The following is a 24,468-nucleotide window of genomic DNA, read 5'->3' as shown; positions in this document are numbered from 1 at the left end:
CCAGGAATAATGAACACAACAGAAGAAATGTAGTAAAGAGAGTATGGTACAGTGATGGGGGGAAGGTAAAGAAAAAGGGATGTAATCATCGAATCTGTTCTGATTTGGGGGCCACAGACTATGGAGAAGCACCCCTGGATAACTGAAACAAGACAGGTGAAGTCAGTCAGGACAGAGTGGGCCCCACAGAAGGCACAGTCATTATTACATTTATAACAGTAGGGCTGTGTTTTGAACTTAGAAAACATTTGCTGCCAAGCATGGTGGTACGCAGCTGTTATCCCAGCAATTGGAAGGCCGAGGGAGGACTGCAAGTTCAAGGACAGCCTGAACTAAATATTGTCTTGACACTGTCTCAAACTTAAAAAAAGAACCAAAACAAGCAAGCATCCAGAGAAAGAGCAAAGAAATACTACTGTACATCCTAAAGAACAAAAAGAAAACAAAGGAAGGAACAATTAACCTAAAAGGGCTGCTAAAGAACTGTGCGCTAGCCAGCTAATTTATGTGAGAAGTTTGCAGATCAACCTCTCTTACCTGGCATACCAAGGAGGCCGCCTGGCACAGACAGTTGGGGTGCCTGTGCAAAGTTTGAAAGCATGGAACGAGCAGAGGTGGGTATGCCACGCTGGAGGCTGCTCTGGGGCTGCGGAGCCTGCAAAATGAGTAGATGACAAAACTTTGTCAAGACAGAAGGTTAAGTGGGAGGCAGACACAGGAGTACAGAAGAGAGGTACAGTTCTCACAGAAGAAAGGACAAACTGGGACACATGGTTGAAACCAATTTCCCCTGAAATCAGGGTCAGGGGAAAATTCCTTACCTGCCGAAGTGTATGATGTCTCATTATGGTATCTTGTTTACTGACACTGGACACAGCCGGAGCCGTAGTAGGAGAAAGCGCTGCCTGTTGCTGTAATCGCTGCTCAATTTCCTGTTGAGAGTCATCAGATCAGGCCGGGCAGGACAGCAACCAATTTCTTAACAAGAAAGCCTAGAGGCCTTATCTCTAATACTGCCAGCTAGCTAAAGGCAGCTGGCTCTTAGAAAATGGGAGAGGAACCTAGGTGGTGACAATGAACTGACTAATGTAATCAAGGCTGATGAATTGTGTTAAGGTTTTATTTAGTTTTTATAGTAGGAATTGAACCTGTGGAGCACTGAGCTACATTCTTAGCATCTTTTTTTCTTTGGTGGTCACAGTGGGGTTGTGCAGAGGATAGGGTCTTTTTTTTAATATTTATGTATTTATTTATTTATTTATCTATTGTGTGGCCAGCTCAGCCCACTAGGGGGCGGGCGGGCATGTGGTGCTGGGGGATTGAACCCAGGTCTCTGTGCTTTGCTTGAGCTTGGCTTGTTCTAAGTAGGTGCTTTAGACCACTGAGCCATCTCACCAGCCCGAGGATAGGGTCTTGCTGTGCATTCCAGGATGGCACCAAACTCACTATGCAGCCCAGTCCACTTCTTTTTATTTTATTTTGAGACAGTCTTACTAAGTTTCCCATGCTAGGCTCAGACTTTCAATCCGGCCTCAGCCTCCTGAGATTGCATTATGGATGTGTGTGTGTCACTGGACCTGGAGAGAGTCTTTTTTTTTTTTTCTATCTGAGAATGCCTTCAGGGCAGGTTTGGTTGGTGTGAGTTCTGGGGATTGAACCACAGCATCCTGAGCCTGACTGCTTTGCTTAAGCAGGCACTTAAAACAACTGAGCTAATGGGCAGGCCACCGAGCCAGCATTCTATTTTTAATGCTTGCCTATTTTCTAGAAGGTCTGTGAAACTACCCAAAAAGGACTCTGAAAAATGGTGGAGAAAGTGGAATAGAGAAAAACATCTAAATTTCCTAAGAGATTGTCCCCTTTTCAAGACATTCTCATTTTTTAACTACTATTATTTATGGTTGTTTGTTTTTTGTATTTAGCACAGGGTCTACAGGGTCTACGCGGTCTCACTATGTAGACTGGACTCATAGTGATCTTCCTGTTTACAGCCTCCCAAGTGCTAGGACTACAGGGGCGCACCACCACACCCAGTCTCAATGGCTGTCTCAGTATACTCCAGGGGCGGGGCCAGCATATTTATGGTCTTTTTGAGGCAGGGTTTCACTGCACAGTTCAGGCTGGCCTCAAACTCACAGAAACACTGAGTTATTTTATAACCTACTTTCTTTTATCATTTCTTTAAGTATGGGCTATAGGTAATTACTTTCCCAAAGATTTCTTGGATGAAGCCAGCAAGATAGCATGGTGGACTTAGTGCCTGCTTAGGTAAGCCGCAGGGACCAGGGTTCCATCCCTGGTACCACATGCCATACCACCCCTACCCCTGGGGTGTGCTCAGCTGTCCATGGAAACCAGGTGTGGTGGTGCATGCATGTAATCCAAGTGCTGAGGAGGCTTAAAACAGGAAGATCACTGCAAGTCTGAGATGCATAGTGAGACCCTATACCATACAAAATACAAATACACTAACACACACACCCAAGATTTCTTATATAAATAGTAATTTCTCCCACCAAAATCCATTTGAGGAAAAAATAAAGTTGAGTGAGAACAGAGAAATTCTTTCAGTGCTACGGAAAAAACAAATTGTTTTTTGCTTTTTGTGGGTTTTTTGAGCCTCCCAAGTGCTGGATTACAGGTGTGGAGTGCCACACCTAGCCAAAACCCGAGTTTAAGCTTCTGTTCCTTTCTCTTAACCTCAGTCTTTATGCTATTTTTATTTTGTTTTGAAATAGTTCAGGCTAGCCTCAAATTCATGGTGATCCAGAGCTTCCTGAGTGCTGAGATTACAGGGGCAGTGCCATCAGAAATAATCAAATGCAAATCAGAAAAATAGGATAATACAGGAGGAAGAAAAACAACCTAGGCCTCCAGGTACAGAAGCCTATAGAGATCCTATGGGAGGTAACTCCTTGGATCTAGGAACAACAATTGGTAAAACCAAACCCACAGAGGTAGCTGGGAAGTAGAAACCAGAATTCTTACCTGTTCCTGCTGTAGGGCTTTCACAAAAGCATTTTTCAGCCGGTTGGTGTGTTCAGCTTTCAGAGCCTTTTTCTGGTTGGAGGTCATACACTGTTCACACAGGATCTTACCATTCTTCTCTTGTTTCCAGTGAGGGGTGAAATCTGTGCGGCACTGGGCACATACAAAAGGTTCAACTCGCAGGAGTGAGGCACAGCTTTTGCCTACATGCCAACAGAAAGAATTATCAGTGGCTTCACATTTCCTATCTCTTCTGTTTTTTTTTTTTTTTTTCATTAAATAGAACTTTTCCAGGGGGTTTCCCTCCTGATTTAAGGAACTCCTATAAAAACAAACCCTTCTATTATTAAAAAAATATTTTTATTTCACTTGACAATCAGTTACATCAAATAAACTATAAATCGCCTTTAAGTGACAAGCTAAAACAAGAAGCCGTGTTTTACTTCCTACTATATCACAATGAGAGAATACTGGGACAACTCAGAATCAAAGGACTACATGTAACTCAATTAGTACCGGTGCTTCTTAGCATATGCTTACCTTATACCACTCTTCTTTTTTTTTTTTAAGAGACAGTCTTACTATGTAGCATTGAACTACCCGGAATCTTCCTGCCTTAGCCTCCCAAGTTCATGGATTACAGCTATGAGGCCTCACGCCCAACTTTTTATTCCTTTTATATACAACTTTTGGTTATCAACTTGTAACTTTGTGATCTTTTATAGCCCATAGCAAGTCTTCTAAGTACTTCCCTCCACTTAATATCTTTCTTTAAACTGTATGGTATTAATAGTCTGGTTTAGTATATTATAGCAATAAAATGTGATCATTTTTAGCTATAGGTATCAGCATGTGTAGTTTCTCAAAAAAAAAAAAAAAAAGCGCATATGCAGTTCTCAATTCTAAGCACTCAAACGGCAAGAACTGAATATAATAATTCAACACAGCTAAGCATGATGGTACACACCTTTAATCCCACCACTTGGGAGGCTAAGATGGTAGGACCTCTGAGTTCAAGGCCAGCCTGAATTACATAGTGAGAGCCCTGTCTCAAAACATACCACTCCCACCACTGCTAGTTTTTTTTTTTCACAAGTTTTATTCATCAAATTATATATGCAAAAAAATTATATATGCATCAGCCTAGGCACCTTTTATGAGCTTTAATGTGGTGCTAAGAATTGAACCTAGGGCCTTGAGTATATAGGAATGCTTTTTTTTTTAACCACCGAGCTACATTCCCAGTTCAGCTAGGCATTTAAAAGAACTAAACAACATATTGAAAAAATATACAAAACACACACACAGTTTTTCTCTCCCTATCACAGACCCAGTACTGGGGACTGAACCCAGTGAACGCTAAACTACATCCCCAGTCCATTTCACTTTTTTGTGATAGTGTTTTGCTAAACTGACCTCAACATTATGATTCTCCTGCCTCAGACTCTCAAATAAATGGGATTATAGGTATGTAATGCTATGCCTGATTAGAAATAAGCGCTGTAATACTGAGAGGTTAGGGGCCGGGGAGATGGCTCAGTAGAATAAGTGCTTGCCTGGCAAGCACAAGGGCCTGAGTTCAAACCCTGGTTCCCTGCAAAAAAACAACAAAAACAACAACAAAATAAACTGAGAGGTTACTTAATGCCATGTTGTACCCTGTGATACTTTGTCCGTATCAATCACACCTTGAGTCTTATCAAACCAGGCAGTGGTGACACGCCTATAATCCCAGCACTCAGGAGGTTGAGGTAGGAGGACTGCAGCAGGTTTGTGGGCAGTGTGAACTACAACCCCCCTGCCCAACAACTGATCTTACCTTGGCTGTCAATGACACTCTGCACGACCTCTTCCAAGCCTACCATGTAGATGAACTCGCTATTAGCGGCACTGGGGAGAAAGTGAAGCAAAGGAGCAGGAGGCTTTGGAGGTGGGATCTCCAGGAGCGTCTTTTCCAGCTGCTTGCGAAGAGCCAATTTGGCTGCAGCCTGTGAATTGGCAGCATCAGTCATGGCGCTGGGGCTAGGGAGTGGTGAGGACACTCTGTTCACGGTCCCTGGCTGGATATGGGAGGCGAGGTTCATGTAGATGGCAGATGATGATGTGCGCTGACAAGGAACGGAAGAACTTGACTGCTGAAACAGATTGAGGATAGGTATCAGTCATAGTTGACCTGTGGGAAAAGACCAATTCTTGTTTTTTAGTGGAGAATACTATCTGATCCTAATCTGGACTACTCCGTTTCCACAAAATAGGGTGTATCCAACTTGTTCACTGAAAAGAAAATTCTTTTTTTTTTTTGTATCAGGGATCAAACTCAGTTACCTTGCACTTGCCAGGCAGGTGCTTAAGCCGCTGAGCTATCTCCCTAGCCCTTGAAAGAGAATTCTGGCACATAGTAAAAAAGAAATGAGATGGAACTGCTGAGAAGGGAAAAGAAAAAAGAAAAAAACAGAAACAAAAACAAAAGCAAAAACCAACCCAACCCAAACTATCTGTCATAAATCCTTATGGGGAATGCTCTCTATTCAGGCTCCATCCAACTTGGGTGTAGTGTCACAGGCTTGTAACCCCACCACTTTGGAGGCTCAGGAAGAACAACAGCAAGAACTCTTCTCAAAAACAAAAACCAAAACAGAAAATAAAAAACTAAAAAGTCTAGCTGGGTGCGATGGCACATGTCTATAATCCTAGCACTCAAGACTGAGAGAAAAGGATTGTTGTGAGTTTGAGGCCAGCCTCAGCTATACAGTGAGCTGAAGGACTACATAGTGAGACTTTATTATCTCCAAAAAACCATAACCAAACCAAACTAAATCACAAACAAAAACATCTCCCCCCAAAACAGTAACAAAACTCCACCCAAATCATCCATATTGTCCTAGTTCCTCTACGTACAAAAAAATAAAAACCTCTGGCCCTTTTCCACATGAGAGATTTTTCTTACTGGTTGGTAATTGATGGCAGGATTCATGTTGGGTGTTGTGGTGCGTACAAGGCCAGGCTTAGGTGGTCCCCGCTGACCCTGCAGTTGGGCTGGATTTGGTGCAATAACACGCTGAGACATCAACATGTGTGGGAGGGTGGTACTGGTTGCTGAACGAATGACACTGTGACCCTGAAGAGGAAACAAAGGGAAAAAGCTAGTCACTAGTGGTATGCTATATAAAATGCAAAAAGGAAAACACTGCCTTTTATAATTAATGCATGACTAAGGAGACACTAGAACACACTCAGACTCTGTCATGTCATTTTGTCTAATGAGCTATAAGATTAATCTACCATCACTCTAAATGTTGATTAGCAGCTAGTAAGTCCCTGGCCTTTTTGGTATATGCCAGTGGTGGTGTACCTACAGATGTATGTGACAGCTCACTGTCATCACTGAAAACTCTATAAAGACTGGCCATCATTGGTATAAGATAACCCTCTCTAGAGAATCTTGAAATCTTCTCTAGAGAAAAAGAATTATAGTGAGACAATGAAGGTTATTAATTTTTCTATTGAAGACTAAATCATGCCATGAAGGACCAGTAAAAGCACCTTTGTCATTGCTAGGTTCTCCTACAAAAGCCCCCGAACAGACACAGGATAGACATGGCCCTTGTACATTATAATCCTAGTATGGGTTACATACCTGTAATGTTCTCAAATTTTGAGGCTCAACCCCCTGGGCTCCAGGCCGGGAGGGAAGTTTAGATAAACCCTGCTGTCCCACATGGGCAGGAGACGGCTGAACAATAGATGCTGCATTCTGTACAACTGGAGTCTGGGAGAAGGAAGAGAAAATTAGACTAGAAAAAGCAATTATTCAAAAGTGGACTTTAATACATCCCTAAACTTAAATTTTCTTGTCAGTGTGCATCTCCAGTTGCCTAGGACAAAAAAGTAGAAAAATGGGATTAAAGTATTATTTTTTTTAAAGGTATTCTTCATTAACCAGCCTGGGCTACAAAGTGAGCTCAAGAGCAGCCTGAACTGTATAGTAAGACCCAAAAAGGAAGTCTCAAAAAGAAAAAAAAAGCATTCTTGACTAAAGCCTAAGATAGAAGAGGGGAAAAAAATTAGCCTTAGCATGGTGGTGCACACCTGTAATCCCAGAACTTGGGAGGCTAAAGCAGGAAGATTGCCGAGAGTCCCAAAACCAGCCTGGACTACACAGCAAAACTCTGTCTCAACCAAAAACACAAACAAAACAAAAAGAGCTCCTCCCCAAAAAATAAAAACAAAACAACTCCCCTCAACCCCAAGCCCACTATTTTATTTATTATTTTTTATATATTTAGTACACAGATTGGACTCGTAGTCATCCTCCTTTTTTCAGCCTCCCAAGAGCTGGGATTACAGGTCTGTGCCACCATGCCCAGTCTCAATGTCTCAGCAAGCCCTGGGGGCAGGGCTGGCACGGGCATGCCGGGGATCAAACCCCAGTCCCTGTGTCTACCTAAGCAGGCACTTTAATCCACTGAACTGTCTGTCTGGCCTACCACTACTTAAAAAAAAAAACTGGAACCAGAGAAAAATAAGCCATAAAGCAGAATCTACCTGAGACAGTCACTCTAAAACAAGTTTTATTTCTTTTCTCTTAGCCTTTTATTTCTGTAGTGTATTACCTTTTGGACCACATTCTCCTTTTGCAGCTGACTCTGTCTCAGTTTCTTTAATAGCACCAATCGAGCCTCTTCCAACCGTAACTCATCCCTCAGCTGCTTGATAAGCTGCTGTCGTTCTTCAATGCCTTTCCCCTAAGGAAACATGGAGACCATCAGGTACAGGGCAGCACATACCCAGAGTCTTTTGCTGAGAGAGAGAGAGAGCATCTGTACTTTTTAAGTTTAAACCTTCAACATCTATAAGAAATCACACAGTGCCCGGCATTCAACAAGTACTCAAGTGCTTATCAAGTGAAGAGAACACATACAAACACTACTCAGTGAGATTTCTGGTGAAACAGAATGACCAAATCTTTTTTTTTTTTGGGGGGGGGAGATTTTTTGAGACAAGGTGCAGTTCAGGCTGGCCTTGAGCTCTCTTTATAGCCCAGACTAGTTTCAAACTTGAAATGATCCTCTTGCTTTAGCCCCGAGTGCCAGGATTATAGACGTGTGCTACCAAGGCTGGTTAGAATGAATGAATCTTTATAAGCCACATTTTGGGTGTGTGTGTTATACGGAGTCCACCAAAAATGCACACGTGTCAGGAAAAATAGTATGTCCTTTTTCCAACAGATGGTGTTTCCTCTATATGGGGAACCCTAGAAGATATGTATCATGGAAAACCCAACATGCTGCATGACCTTAGAGAATAAGCTAAAAATATACACACAACAATCTCAATGACTGAGATTACCCAAGTAGCAGTTTACCATACTAACGTGTCTAAAAGCTAAAGACCACCACTTTGAACATCTCTGTAGAGGTCAAAAATAATTTGCATTAATCTCAGGACTTCCTAGGGAATTTAGTATTAAAATCATTACACAAGATTTTCCTTTCCTAAAGAGTATACATGTTTGGTGGATTCTGTGTGCATACACATATAAAAAAATCTATCTATCTATCTATCTATCTATCTATCTATCTATCTATCTATCCTTTTTTTTTTTTTTTTTTTGTGGAACTGGGAATTGAACTCAGGCCTATAAGCTTGCCAGGCAAGCGCTTATTCTACTGAGCTCTCTCCCGGCCCCAAGAATCTAAATTCTGAGGCAAGAGTTACAGGGTATCCTTGCAGTTAAGAGTTTATTTTATGTGATATGAGCTGTGAGGGTGTATAATTAGACTGAACATTCCTGCTTTAGATATGCATTTTGTTGTTCTGGTTGTTTTTTAACACAGGGTCTCATGATGTAACTTAGGTTGGCTTCAATTTACATGCCTCTAGCTTGCTGGGATTACATGTACCATCACACTTGGCTTCTCAATATATGGTACGAATTTTTTTTTGGCGGGGGGTGAGGGGGATTCAGAGTCTTGCTATGTAGTTCAGGCTGGTCTTGAATTTACTATGTAGCCCAGCTTGGCCTAGAACTTGTAGCAATCCTCTTGCCTCAGTCTCCCCAGTGCTGAGATTATAGACATGCACCACCATACACAGCCCTATATGTAATTTTTTTTTCTTTTGAGACAGAATTTCATTATGTAGTTCAGGCTGGCCTTGAACTCACTTTGTAGTCCAGGCTGGCTTCGAATTCAGAGATCCTCCTGCCTCATCCTTCCGAGTGCTAAGATTACAGGTGTGAGCCACCACATCTGGCTAAAAGCCAACCTTTAAAAAAAAAGGGCATGGCTTGGATGGGGAGATAGCTTGGCGGTCTAAGTTCCTGCCTGGCAAGGGCAAGGACCCGGGTTTGATTCCCGGTACCTCATGCTATATGCAGCCGCTGCAACTGGACATGGTGGCACACACCTGTCATACCAGTGCTGGGGAGGCTGAGACAGGAGGATCACTATGAGTCTGAGCTGTGTAGTGAGACCCTGTACCAAATAAATAAATAAAATTAAAAGGGCATGGCTTTGAAATGGAAAATCATTGAAGGTAGTTACAAAAAATAGTTAAAAAAAAAAAAAAAAAAAAAAAAGCAGTGGGGCTGGGAAGAAAAGAAAACAGAAAGAACATAAATGAAGGTGTTTACCTTGAACATCTCCAGATTGGCTGCTTTCAGTCTTTCTTCCATTCGGGAGCTGGAACGGGGACTGGAAGCCTCATTGTCAGACAAAACAATGATATCTGGGGAAGGAGTTAGCCTTCCTCGATCTGGCTCACTAGATAAGAAAAAGAAAAATTACTATTTCCGATACTAAAGCTCATTAAAAAAAATTTTTTTTTGTCTTTTTAAGACTGTTTCACTACACAGTTCAGATTGGCCTTGAATTCACTTTGTAGCCAAGACTGGCCTTGAATTTCTCCCTTAGCCTCCTGAGTGCTGGAAGTATAGTTATGCACTAGCATACCTGACCTTTTTTTTTTTTTCTCCCCTGTACTGACAAGGAAATGAAGTGACTTTAGGTCTGTTTTGATTTACCCAGGGAAAGACAAACACTCAAGTCTTATGATGTAGATGACACCAAGATCTGATAGCAAAATCTCAGCAAGATACTTTCCTTCCCTAAAGTCCTTACAAAGCAAACAGGTATAAATACACAAAATAATGATTAGCTTTAGGAATAAAGAGATGAGTGTTCTTATAACAGATTTTTATATCTTCACTGGGCTCTCATTAGTTATGTAGAGGTTTGGAAAGGAAATAAATAGTTCTGTGTGAGAAAGGGCAAAGGCAGTAGAGCTTAGTTATCCACTAAGAGGCAGCTAATTATAATAATATGGTTCTCGTGAGGTGTGGTGATGGTACATGCCTGTAATGCCAGCACTTGCAGACTGAGGCAGGAGGCTCAGTCTAGACTATACAGTGAGACTCTGTATCAAAAAACAAAACAAAACAAAAAAACCAAAAAACAACATATTGGCTAACTAAGAATTTTTAAGAAAGGAAATTATGTGGGGCTGGGAGTTAGCTCAATAGAATAAGCACTTGTCTGGCAAGCTCAAGGTCCTGAGTTCAATCCCCGGTATGGGGGAAAAAAAAAAGGAAACTATGTGACAACTGCTATGATAGTCTAGCCTAGACTATCTAAAGAATAGCAGCCAAAAGCAAGTACTGTTAAGTGATTTTAAGAAATAGACACTGCAAGCTACAGCCTTCTGGAGAAAAACTAAGCCTCCAAAAGTAAATATACTTGAAGTCCTATCAATTTGCCAGAGTGCTGAGGTTTTATTTTGTTTTTGGCAGTAATAAGGATTGAACCCGAGGGGCTGGTGAGATGGCTCAGTGGTCTAAAGCACCTACTTAGAACAAGCTTAACAAAACACAGGGACGGCGGTTCAATCCCCCAGCACCACATGCCAGCCCGCCCCGCCCCCTGGTGGGCTGAACTGGCCACACACACACACACACATATAAATAAATAAAGTCAAAAAAAAAAAAGGATTGAACCCGAGATCTCACACCAAACTATATACTTAGCCCTTGTAATTTTTTTATTCTGAGGGTCTCATGAAGTTGCCCAGGCTTAGGCTTGAAATTTTTATCTTCTTGCCTTAGCATTATGAGGAGCTACAATTATAGATATATACCACCATGCTTGGTAACTCACCAGAGTTTAACTTGTATTTTTCCCTCAAAAGACACGCTCAGAAATTATTTTGACATTTGCCAGATGTGGTGGTGCATGCCTGTAATCCCAGAACTCAGGAGGCTACACAGTGAGTAAAAGGCCAGGCTGGGCTCTTGGCAGTCATAACAGAGAAATTACTTTCACACATCTGAATCTCCCACTATGACTACTCTTATTTCCTATTTATTAGACCACCTTTATTTTTTTATTTCTCAGTCTAGGTTTGTTTCTGTAATGTAAGTGAATCCTAGAAACTGTCTTAGGTTCCCAAATCAATAATTATTTCGTATCTCTCCTCTGAATTTTTGTTTGTTTTTTTTTTTTTTTGAGATAGTGTTTCTCTGTAATCTAGACTGGCCTGAAACTTGTCATGATCCTCTTGCCTAAGCCTCCAGAGTATTGGGGTTATATGTGCCACCACACATGGCTATTTTGTGTTTTGTGTCCAAGCTAGCCTAGAACTTGTGGTATTTCTTCTGCCTTAAACTCTCGAGTACTGGAGTTATAAAGAGTGAGCTCAGTGATTTCAAAGCTACTTTCCCAGCTCCCCCCCCCCCATACTGTAGGCTCAAAGGTCTAGGGCAGTATTTTTAAAAATCTTCCTTGAATGTATAAAAATTTTAATGTTTACTGATTATGACTCACAAAGAGCTTATCTAACATTTCTCAAATTTCTTATCTCAGTTGCTTCTGGCATGCAGAGGTTTTTCTTTTTTTTTTTGCGGAACTGGGGATTGAACTCTGGCCCTTGCGCTTACCAGGGAAGTGCTTATTCCAGAGTCATCTCCCCGGCCCTTTCCTAACATTTTTAATGGTGCTGAGGAGGAATCCAGGGCTTCATGCAGGCAAGGAAAGTACTCTACCAAAGAGCTAAACCCTCAACCCATGGAAATCTTTTGATCAAGGCATCCTTGATGTTTAGGATTGGAATTTAAATAGTCAAGGTAAATCTGAATTACTAAAACCACCCAAGTTGAGCTGAGGAAATAGAAAAAGGGGAATGACTATCCATCCTGTGAACTATTAAGTTTGTCCAGATACAGCAAATCAAGAATGTGCAGTTATACAAAAAGAAGCCACTAGAGGGAGAAGAGAACCTTTTATTCTGTAACCCTAAATTCCTGGGATAACAGTCAAATCTAAACAAAGTGCTTAAATTCATTTTTGTGTGATTTATTTATTTGTATACATATTCTTTCTTACCCTCACCTGTAAGATTAACATAGGTGAACAATTTTAAGGTCTAGAAAGTTTTCCATTCTCTCCTTGACTCACCTTGTTTGCATTATTAGTTACAGCCCCCACCCTCACCGTCTTTTTGAGACAGGACCTCACCATGTTACCCAAGCTAGTATCAAATTGCTAAAAATCAGACAGTCCTCTAGTCTGAAGTTCTGGAGCAGCTGGGACTATAAGCATATACCAATGTACCCAGTCAGAAGATTTTAAAACTCTAGTCCTGGATTACACATATTACAGAAGACTGTTTCTAAGGTAATAATCTTCCATGTTTAAATTAGTGCCATCTCCTACTCAGGAAATGCTTAGTACCAAGAAGGACAGAGACATTTGAGGTGGAGATTTCGGAACTGTGTGACATCAGGAAGCTTCAAGGGAAAATAATTCTAAATATTTTAGGGCTGGGGATACAGTTCATTAGCACAGTGCCTGCTTGGCAAGCACAAGGTCCTGAGTTCAATTCCAGGTACAAAAAAAAAGCCATTTTGTTCCCAGATACACTCAGACTCACACTGGACAGGCAAGTTGAAAGTGTTAAGTCAAGTCCTGCTCAACATTCTTTTTTTTTTTGAACCAGGAATCAAATTCATGACCTCATACTTGCTAGCCAGGTGCCGTGTCACTGAGCTATATATATATCCTTGGCCCAATATTCTTTTATTTAAACTTGACCAGGAATGAAAAACATTCCAGAGACATAAGTTACTCTGCTCCTTTCCCAAATATATATGATTTACAGTATTTGGGGTTAAAAAGCATGAAATCTTTATTAGAGACTTTATTTAAAAATTTTTTTTTTGGTTTTTGATGCCAAGAACTGAACCCAGGGCTTCCAGCTTGCTAGGCAAGCATTCTACCACTGAGCCAAATCCCCAGCCCCTATTAGAGACTATTAAAAGCCCAATTTGCAGTTGAAAATGCTTGCAACTTAGTCTGACACATTCCTAGAAGTTGTCATATTTTGAGACTATATTCCAGTAGTAAAAACAACTGAACAGAAGGATTCTGGTTTTTTTTTTTTTTTTTTTTTTTTGGGGGGGGGTGCTGACTCAGTCTGCCTTTAGTGTGGATCTAGTAAGGCAGGTGGAGGTGGGGTTCAAACCACGGTATCCTGCACCTGACTACATTTGCATGAGCAGGCACTTAAACAACTGAGCTAACCAGCAGGCCCCCCAAAATTAAGGATTAAAAAAAAAAAAAAAAAAAAAACTGAACAGAAAGAAGTGCTCTGTTTCTCTAGTATTTCAAGTTATGAGGATTGGTTTCATAAATACTTGTATCACAGGTACTATAACTGATATTTAGGCAATTATGACAATACTTCTCATGCTAAAAACTCTATTTTTGTCTGAGACAGAGTCTCACTATGCAGTTCAAGCTGGCCTTGAGCTCATCTTGTAGCCCAGGCTGGTCTTGAACTTGCAACAATCCTTCTGCCTCAGCCTCCTGTGTTAGGACTACAGGCACACACCACTATACATAGCTTCTGTCTTCTGCTTCCAACTTTTTCTTCTTTTATGAATTTAGGACAGGGTCTACAGAGTGTACAGGGTCTTATTGTATAGATCAGACTCATAGTGATTCTCCTCTTTACAGCCTCCCAAGTGCTGGGATTACAGGCGGGCAGCACCACACCCAGTCTCAATTGGGGCTCAGCGTGCCCCAGGGGCAGGGTGGGCACGGCATTCTGAGGTTGGTTCCCTGGCTGATGTTGCTCTGTCGAAGCAGGCACTTTAGTCTGCTGAGCTATCTGGCCAGCCTGCTTCCAACATTTTTCTTTCTCTTCTTTGGTACTGGGAATCAAACTTACAACCTTGCACTTCTCAAGCAGGTACTGTATTGTTGAGCTATCTCCCCAGTAGGGGGTCTACTTAGTAGGAGCCTACTAATCTTGTTCATTCTTATTATAAAACAACTTGGTTTTAAGTGGTAATAGGTGGGAGCAACCTGGAGCCCTGGCTTCCAGAGGCTTGTGTTTCAAAACTGCCTGCATCAACCCCAAATATAATTAAGCACACTGAGTGGGATTCAGGACAGTCTGCATTATTTGGTACACAGTGCTGTGGCTCAAATATAGGGCCTGTCATAGGTTAAGCAAGCACTTTAAAACTGAGCAACCCCACCTCTCTTTTTAAATCACAACATACCATAACACAACTTAATTCCTATAGCATAAGGGTCTTACCAGAATGTCTAATAATGCACCTATGAAAGATAAATTCATTTACAGTCCAATTTTCCCTTTTCTTCCTTCCTCCAAAATGTAGGCTCTGTAGCCTGCTCCAGAAAGGCAAGGATGACCATGGGATTAATGCTCAGATGCATTATCTCAATCACCTAATTTTCTTCCAATGGATCTCAGAATCAATCTATTAATCTATTAATAAACCTAGAATTTATATAACATTTTGCTGATAACTACCTAAAGCATCAAAGAATTTTTATTTTCTTCTAGGACCACTATGGAATTTATTTGAAGTTTATTCTACTTTTTAGAAAGACAGGATCTTGGGCTGACCAGATAGCTCAGTGGATTAAAACGCTTGCTTAGGCAGATGCAGGGACCAGGGGCTTGCTGAGACAGCGACTGAGACTGGGCATGGTGATGCCCAAGCATAATCTCAGTGCTTGGGAGGCTGAAAACAGGAGGATCACTATGAGTTGATCTGTGTAGAGAGACCCTGTACTAAATACATTAAAATAAATAAATAAATAAAAGAAGACGACAGACAGGATCTTGGGATGGGCATGTGGCTCAGTGGTAGTGTTCTTGCCTTGAACGCACAAGGCCCTGGGTTCTATCCTCAGTGCCACATACACTCCCTTTCTGTCTCCATTAGTCCAGCTTCTTAATTATACTGCTTTGGATCAGTTCTAGGACAAAGTAAGATCGGCCATTAGACAAGCAAATACTGCAATTCTTAGGCTTCTCAGTTGTTTCTGAACGATCACTAAACTGAATGTTCTTCAAACTAAGATTTTCTTTTTCTATTTATGTATTTGGTACAGGGTCTTACTACGTAGCTCAGACTCACAGTGATCTTCCTGTTTTCAGCATCCCCAGGGCTGGGATTACTGGAGTGCTGTGTGCCCCAGGGGTGGGGCTGGTGAGGCATGTGGGACTGGGAATCAAATCCTGGTCCCTGTGCATGCCAAAGCAGGTGCTTAGTGTGCTGAGTTACCCTGCCCATCCCAAATTAAGATTTTCTATACTATGATTCACTGATCAACCTCTCTACCCTCAATCAGTTTTTTAAGTAAAGTGCTTGAAATTGATAGATACTTTAAAAGGGCTTGAGAAAATGTGCATGTGTGAATATGATCAGTATATACATTACAAGGGTTGGTGGAAATAGCATGGAGAAAGCAAGAAATCAGAGACTTACCACATCAAGATATTCTAATACAATAAAAGGTTAGGCTAATTCTCTTTTGATGTAATAAAAAACTGAGACTCCATAATAAATAGCTCCTAAAATGCCTGGGATGATTTGAAGGAAAGGTTATATTTCCTCTCCTAAGTATGATAGGTCTGAAATTTAGAATAAAGGTACATGCTAATTGAACTACTTGTCCTCTAGTGCCCCCCTTTTCCAGCAATGACCATCTTAAGGGAAGATACTATAATTTTCAGTATACTAAGCAAATAGAAGGTATATAGTTTCATTTGGAAAGATGAATTCATTGTTAAGCCAGATGATACAGACACTTCTTCAAGAAGCTTTAGGTTGAAAAACACCCTCCTCTCACTGGAATTAGTTAACACAGGCTTAGTCTATGAGAAGACACTATCCTTGGAGGCAATCAACATGAGCCATACCTCCGTCGAGCACTCATATCCACTGGCTCATCATTGATGTTTTCTTTGCCTGGCCTTCCAGCAGTCCTGTTGTCTCCATGAGGCCTGAGATTCCCATTGAGTTTCTCTTCATAACCTTTGACACCACTGCCATCCTGTTTGGTGGGTAACTCGTGTGGCACCTCAAGATTCGCTAAGTCCTTTCTTTTGAGCAGTGCCAACATTTTTAGACGTTCCATGGCCTCATGTCCTTCCATTTTGAGTCGTTTTGCCAGCACATCATCTCGCTCATCTGCTGGGTCCAAGCTCCTTTTTAATAGGTTCAGACGAAGAGCATCTTCTGTCATTCTATCCATCCTACAGGAAGAGTAACATAAATGGAATCAGAACTTTAAAAGTCCATAGGAAAGATAGGACAGTGATAAAGTTATTAAGAAGAAGAATGTAGCTGGGCTTATGGTGGTACACACCTGTAATCCCAGCACTCAAGAGGCTGAGCCAGGAAGGTAACTGAGTTTGCAGCCAGCCTGAGCTAAATACAGTAGTATCTCGGTTCAGGAATGCTTTATTTGCAAACTATTTGGTTTGCAAACAGAGGAGTGTGGTAAAATTTTGTTTTTGTTTGTAAAAAATGTGCACTTGGTTAAGAACACAATTGGCGTCTTTTCCAGAATCTCAAGAAGAACTGTTTGTGAACAAGGGTGCCACTATAGTTAGTTTGAGGACATGCTGTACTACATATAGAGATCCTGTCTTTAAAAAAAAAAAAAAAGCTCCTTTCCAACTTGGGCCCGGCAGAATGGCTCCTGCAAAGAAGGGTGGTGAGAAGAAGGGCTGTTCTGCCATCAACAAGGTGGTGACCCAAAAATACACAATCAACATTCACAAGCGCATCCATGGAGAGGGCTTCAAGAAGCATGCCCCTTGGGCACTTGAGGAGATCCAGAAGTTTGCCATTAAGGAAATGGGGACTCCAGATGTGCACATCGACACCAGGCTCAACAAAGCTATCTGGGCCAAAGGAATAAGGAATGTTCCATATCGTATTTGGGTATGGTAGTCCAGGAAACGGAATGAAGATGAAGATTCACTAACAAGCTGTATACCATGGTAACCTACATCCTGGTACCATGTTCAAAAATCTTCAGACAGTGAATGTGGACAAGAACTAACTTGGAAATAATGTTATAGAACTGCCAAAGGAAAAAGAAAAAAAAAGTGCTGGGGAGAGAGTACAATGGTCTATGCACCTGCGTGGCAAGCATAAAGACCCGGGTTCAATCCCTGGTCCCGCATGCTGGGCACACCATACCAGCCACCAAAACCAGGCATGATGGTGCATACCTGTAATCCCAGCACTAGGGAGGCTGAGACAGGAGGATCACTATGAGTCTGAGCTATGTAGCGAGACCAAATAAACATATAAGAAAATAAATAAATGATTTTTAAAAATATTAACCTCCCCAAAATAAAAACTATCCTTTTATTACCCCCACAAGGTTAACTGAGCAAACCTCCCAAACTTTACTGTTCTAGAACATTTCTATTAAAGTAGATTTATCCAGTCAACCTCAACAATAAAAGTAAACTTCAAATACATTCCAGTCATCAATGCTATATCCCACAAAACAACAACACACTCAAAGTGACTGTATATGCAGGCTCAAAGTCAAATGCTTCTGGGTTTAGCTTTCATATCAAATCCTTCTCCTGGGAAAGACTTTTGTGACTGGGAAGTTCCTACGTCATCCAAGCATATCTTATGAGTGGAGAAATACATGACAAACCAGAAGGGCACTTAACAGGAAGCCTCAGTTGTCTAGACATTGCAGAAGAGCTTCTTACCTGCCCTTAATTCTATAGACACAGATTAAAAATCTCATGATCTGTGGTTATTCTTAATGGAGAACTGATGGGGTTTATTCTGATAAGAATATTTTCTCAACTCATGAAGTAAAACTACTGAAGGCAAATTAATTATTTTCCTTTTTTAAAAAACACTAGTAAAATCTAAATGCAAATTTGGATTTTTCTGTAACACCTTCAAATCTGGGGCTATTGACCTGATAAAAACAGTAATGATGAACAACAAAAACTTTCTGAGTAATAATAACACAGGTTCTTAACTGCTGTTACTTTTACCACAAATATTTAATAAGTCATTTTACCTCTTCAAATTGCAATTTCACCTATAAATATGAGGTGCTAAAAGATGCTCAACAACTGTCTCATTGCTGTTTATCAATAAAACTTTGAAGAAAAAAAAAAAAAAAGATGCTCAACAATTAGGGGCCAGGACTGGGGATATAGCTCAGTAGCTTAAGTGACTGACTGACAAGCATAAGGTCCTGAGTTCGATCCCCAGCACTGAAAAAACAAAACAAAACAAAACAAAACAAAACACAACAGTTAGGGGCCAGGGAGATGACTCAGTGGAATAAGCACTTCCCTGGCAAGCACAAAGGTCTGAGTTCAATTCCTGGTTCCAAAAAAAAGCTCAACAAAATTAAATTTCTATAAGCTAGGTCCATGACTTTAAAGTATAAATCATCTATTTATTTGGTACAGGGTCTCACTACATAGGTCAGACTCATAGTGATGCTCCTGTCTCAGGCTCCCCAGCACTGGGATTACAGCTCTGTGCCACCCCACCTGGTTCTGGTGGCCAGCTTGGTGCGGTGCCAGCACAGCATGTAGTACCAGGGACTGAACCCAAGTCCTTGTGCTTGTCAGGCAGGCACTTAAGACTTCTGAGCTCTCACCCCAGCCCCTAAAGATGAAATTAGGTTCAGTAACTCAGAGTTAAGTGATAAGAGAGAAAAAGACTATCAATATTAATTGGTTCTCTTACAAAGGAAACTATGCATGTGCTTAAGGTATTATCAAAATAAGGGATATCTTTTTTTTTTTTCCTGGTTATAATGGGAAGAAAAAGTAAGCAAAATAATTTCTAACAAAAGGGAACATATTTTCAGACACCAAAGTCAGAACCCCACTCTGAATTTGTGGGTAATGTTTCTTTTTTTCTTCCTGTATTTTTTTTAGGGAAGGGTCTACAGGGTGTTCAGGGTCTCACTACTAGTGATAGTAGATCAGACTGGTAGTGATTCTCCTGTTTACAGCTTCCTAAGTGGTGGGATTACAGACAGGCACCACCATGCTTCAATCACAGTCTCAGTGTGCCCCAGGGGTGGGGTTGGCACACAGGCCAGGGGATTGACCACCACCCCACCCCCACCCCACCCCTGTGCCTGCCTGCAGGTGCTTTAATCTGCTAAGCTATTTGGCTGGCCCTCTTTTTTCTAAGAACAGATTTACTTAGATGTCATACACTTACTATACAATTTACCTAGAATATATAATTTGGGGGCTAGAGATGTGACTCAAGTGGTAGAGCACTTGCATAGCATACAGGAGGCCTTGGGTTTGCTCTCTAGTGAGCACAAACAAGTGTGTACATGCACACATGAAAGATTTAAAGAGTATGATTCAGGGTATATTGGGGAAGGGGAGGGCAGGGCAGGGAGAAAGGAGTTGGAAATCATCAAGACATGTTATGTGCATGTACCAATTTCCCAAAACCAACATCAATATATTTTCAAGCATGCACTAATGAAAAATTCACTTTGTGCATCAAAGATCTGACAAATACATATATAAATATATTTAATCTGAAGTTTTTAGTATAATTTGCATCTACCACCAGATTTAGAACACCCCCTGCCCTCTATCCCTATACACATTATAGTCTCCTTTGCTCCTCAGTCTCTTATTTCTCACTTTAGCTCTCCCTATGAAACACCATGAGTCTACTATCCGTGTCTATATTCACGTATCCTGGACTCCACAGAAGTGGAATCCTGTATGTGTTCTTTCACTCAGCATTAAGTTTTCAAGGTTCATTCATGTTGTTAGCACCCACACCCACACCCACACCCACACACACACACACACACACACAGTGCCATCTCCAAGTCTGGAGCACTGAGCCCAGGGCCTCAGACATGCCAAGCAAATGCTTCACCTGAGAGCATTCCCAGACCTTCCTATTTTACTGCTGAAAATAGTCTATTATATAAATATATCTTTATCCATTCAACAGAGCGACAACTGAGTTGTTTCTACTTTTTTGTTATTACAAATAATGCTGCTACAAACATTTGCAGCTAAGTTTTGTGTGGAGAAAATGTTTCCAATTTTCTTGGGTATGTGCCTAAAAGTAGAACTGCTGGGTGCTATGGTAATTCTGTTTAATACTGAACTACCACAGATTTATTTATTTTTTTCTCAGAACCAGGGACTGAACTCATGCCCTTGAGCCAAGCACTTATTCTACTGAGCCATCTCCCTGGCTCCACCACAGATTGTTTTGCGAAGTAGCCACACCATTTTTACATTCCCATCAGTATTGTATCAGGGCTCCATTTTCTCCACATCCTCTTAGTTTTCCTTTAACAGCTTTTGGTAGACATTATACCACATAATATTATTTTTTTCCTTTTTTTCCCACATAGTAACATTCTGTATCTATAGATTCTTCTAAAGGGTTTTTTGTTTGTTTGTTTGTTTTTTGTTTTTGTATTTTTAGGGAAGGTTCTACAGGGTGTTCAGGGTCTCACTACTAGATCAGACTCATAGTGATCCACCTGTTTACAGCCTCTCAAGAGCTGGGATTACAGGCGTGTGCCACCACAGCAGGCCCGGGGATTGAACCGCTGGCCCTTGCACCTGCTTGTAGGTGCTTTAATCTGATGAGCTATTTGGCTGGCCCTTAAGTTTGTTATTTTGATATTTGTTACTTCTAAAGTTGATTACCCTGAAAGCTAGCTCTAGAAGCAGTGACTGGAAAGTTAAGCTCTAACTAAAAGTTAAGCTCTAACTCCACAGTAACAATGCCTTATGTAACTCAACACTACACACTGAGGATATCAATGAGAATAGCACAGGGAATTACAGAGGATGAAAAAAGTCTGCCATTAACTGATTACATACTTACACATTAAAAAATACTTTAGACAGGCATTGCCTTAAGTTTATTATAGGTCAGTTTATAGTCAGTTGGCCCCAACACAGGTTAGCATGGAAAGAAACATCACAGAGAAGAAACAATTCATGCAGGGAAGAAATAGCAGCAGCAACAGCAGCAAGCAAAAGCAAGAGCAGTCTTTCTGTCTCTTATGTTCCATCCAGGATACCAGCCCCTTAGGTGGTACAACCTACATAGGGTGGTCCATGCCCACAACTATGCAGAAACCAATCAGTGGACTAATTTAGCCACCACAGAACCTTGATCCCATCATCACACAGTCCAAATCCAGCAACTACTACAGAGTACCACCTATGACCACATGACACTTTGGGGGAACATCTAGATACAAGCCATAGCAGGCACACAGCAAGATATAATAATATAAATTAATACACTAGTGCTCTAAATTTTGCCATAAATTATATTCATAGGCATAGAAAACATATCAAAACAAAACGGTAACTTAGGGCTGGAATGGAGTTTGGGATGCTATCATTACACTAGTTTCTTGAAATGGGAGTTCAATGAGCTAAAAACAGCTCATACAAAAAGCTGAAAGCAGTTCAAATCACTAGCTTTTACTATACTCAATTGATACAGGAAGGGGTGGGGCAAATGGTGCAAGTCTGTAATCCCCACACTTCCGGAGGCTGAGGCAAGAGGATCACCATAAATTTAAGGCCAGCCTAGGCTACATAAGGGAGTTCAAGGCCAGCCTGCACTACATAGTGAGATCCTATCTCCAAAAAAAAAAAAAAAAAAGACAGAAACTAACACTGTAAGTTTAAAGAAACTAGAACTGAGATATATGAATGTCTGAGATAAACTTTCTCAACTAATGGTCTAAGAACCCTGACCAATCTATCCATGCCTATTGTCTTTTTTTTATCTCAAAGCTCAACTTTATGCACTCAGCCATATCTGGGTCAAAATTCAATGTAACATGGATGAACTTTGAAATCATTGTGACAAGAAAGTAAATCAGACATAGAAGAACATGAGGAAAGATGTTTTCAGCTGTTAAGGGTGGTGAGTGGAGAATAAGGAGTCACTGCTTCATGGGAAAAGAATCTCAGAAAAAAATGTTCTGGAAATGGACAGTGGTGATAGTTGCTCCACACTGTGAAAAAGCACGTAAAGCAGTGAATTGTACATATACAGAGTTTAAATGGTCAATAATTTTTTGCTAGATATATTTATCATAATAAAATATTTTTAAAAATCTAAGCAAAGCACAGTGGCACACACCTATAACCCCAGCCCTCGGGAGGCTGAGGCAGGAGGACTGCCAAGAGTCTGAAAGCACCCTATACTACCTATGAGGGCCTATGTCTATGCACCTCACCTACTAAATATAACTTGTGCCACAGTACCCTACAGAGTATTGACTGTTTGCCTTGTGATTATGTGGCTGGTAGGAGTCATGGTTTGCTGTCCCTGACCAATAGCATAAGTATATTATCATACTGCATATCATTAGCCTGAGAAAAGACCACCACCACCACCAATAATAATAATAATAATAATAATAATTCTTTGGTTTTGGGAGACTAGTTCAGGCTGGCCTGAAACTTGTGGCAATCTTCCTGCCTTGATCTCCTGAGTGCTAACTAAAGTATGTGCCACCATACCCTGCTCCAAAATCAAATAATATTATTTTCAGAGGTTTTTTTTTTAGTACTAGGGATTGAACTCAGGACCTTGCGCTTGCTTGCCAGGCAGGTACTTACTGCACTGAGCTATCTCCCCAGCCCTCAGATTTCAGTTTTATTATTTATTTTTCCTATAACCTCTGAACTTTTCAATTCTATTATTAATAATTTTTATTGTTGCAGTTCTGGGGATCAAATTTGCCAAGCTACACCCCCAGTCCATTTTAATTTGTTTGAGACAGGGCCTCGCCAAATTGCCCCACTCTGGCCTTGACTTTGTACTCTTCCTGCCTCAACAACCCAAAGTAGCTGGGATTACAGGCACATGCCACCATATCTGGCTAAAATTTAAAACTGGAAGTGTTGTTTCTATTAAATTCATATTGTTTTCATATCACCAAAGTTGAAACATCCTGAGTTGAACTATTGTAAATTAGGTATTCTATATTCTGTGGAGAATACAGGTACATCTGTATTCTGCTTTTCACTATTTTAGGAAAGAGGACTCAATGTACTTCAAGGCAAAGCAGAAGCCTGGGAACCATCCTTGATTCTTCTAGGAGTCTCGAAATTCTAGGACAGTAAGCCCTATCAGTTCTATTTTCTTCTTGTGAAAGCAAAGACAAAATATTAGCACTGGTTTGTTGGTTTCCATAGCCATCTTATGACCATGAGGAAAGAGCTTGCTAACAAAGAAGAAGAAAGACACTGTAGACTACAGCAGAGTACAGAAGGAGCGGACTGTACATGGGCGTGCCACCATATCAAACTAGTCTGAAGGGGCCAGGGAGATGGCTCAGTAGAATAAGCACTTCCCTGGCAAGCGCAAGTTCAATTCCCAGTTCCGTTAAAAAAAAAAAAAAAACCTAGTCTGAACCTAGATTCTACATCCCTGTTATGGAGGCCAATACACACTGAATTTCTGAACTAGTATGAACTCAGTTTTCTATGCATAAAATGAAAACATCGCACTGTAAGAAGTCATTTAAAACCCCAACATGAAATCAAGGTGGAGATATTCCATAAACAGTTTAACACCTGGATACAAACAAGAGTCACAGTTCAGACCAACCCTGAGGATATGTGTATTTGAGCAGGAAAAGGAGTAATTGAAGCAATGTATAGGGATGGGTAAAAACTACGCAGAAAAAATGATATACAATTAAGAAAGAAAAGGATCAAGGATTGAACCTAAGTTTAAGGTTTAACTGGCCAGATCAAACTAGTAGAAAGAGGTATGATAAAAACAGCAAAATATATCAAAAAAATTAGTTTTAATCAGTCTTTTTTTTTTTTTTTTTTGTTCTGGAAACTGAACTCAGGGACTTACGCATGTTATGCAAATACTGTACAAATGAGCTACATCCCAAGCCCCCAAATCAGTTTTAAGTAATTAACAGTGACAGACAAATGCAAAAAAAAAGTCTTGCTTTAAATTTATGTTGAGAGGCTGGTGAGATGGCTCAGTGGTCTAAAGCACCTACTTAAAACAAGCTTAGCAAAGCACAGGGACTGCGGTTCAATCCCCCAGCACCACATGCCAGCCAGCCCTGCCCCCTGGTGGGCTGAGCTGGCCACACACACAAA

The 24,468-nt window shown here is 40.8% G+C and overlaps 1 protein-coding gene across 3 annotated transcripts in view; it reads right to left on the bottom strand.

Annotated features, from left to right (window-relative positions):
* Gatad2b (GATA zinc finger domain containing 2B) overlaps positions 1-24,468 on the bottom strand; it is a 103,951-nt gene that overhangs the window by 5,238 nt on the left and 74,245 nt on the right. For 2 of the 3 annotated variants that reach the window (XM_004629831.2, XM_023713631.1), the window contains 9 exons: positions 16,222-16,557; positions 9,623-9,752; positions 7,602-7,733; positions 6,626-6,757; positions 5,936-6,106; positions 4,808-5,123; positions 2,989-3,191; positions 822-932; positions 538-655 (listed from right to left, as the gene is read on the bottom strand). In XM_004629831.2, coding sequence (XP_004629888.1) covers positions 538-655; positions 822-932; positions 2,989-3,191; positions 4,808-5,123; positions 5,936-6,106; positions 6,626-6,757; positions 7,602-7,733; positions 9,623-9,752; positions 16,222-16,556 — 1,648 coding nt within the window. In that variant the 5' untranslated portion in view covers position 16,557. The remainder of the gene's footprint in view (positions 1-537; positions 656-821; positions 933-2,988; positions 3,192-4,807; positions 5,124-5,935; positions 6,107-6,625; positions 6,758-7,601; positions 7,734-9,622; positions 9,753-16,221; positions 16,558-24,468) is intronic. The other variant, XM_023713632.1, reaches the window with a different exon arrangement.

Source organism: Octodon degus, unplaced genomic scaffold (assembly GCF_000260255.1).
Source record: "Octodon degus isolate 3935 unplaced genomic scaffold, OctDeg1.0 scaffold00032, whole genome shotgun sequence".
Taxonomy (NCBI): Eukaryota; Metazoa; Chordata; class Mammalia; order Rodentia; family Octodontidae; genus Octodon; species Octodon degus.
The sequence above is the reverse complement of the archived record's forward strand: the minus strand, read 5'-3'. Positions and strand labels throughout refer to the sequence as shown.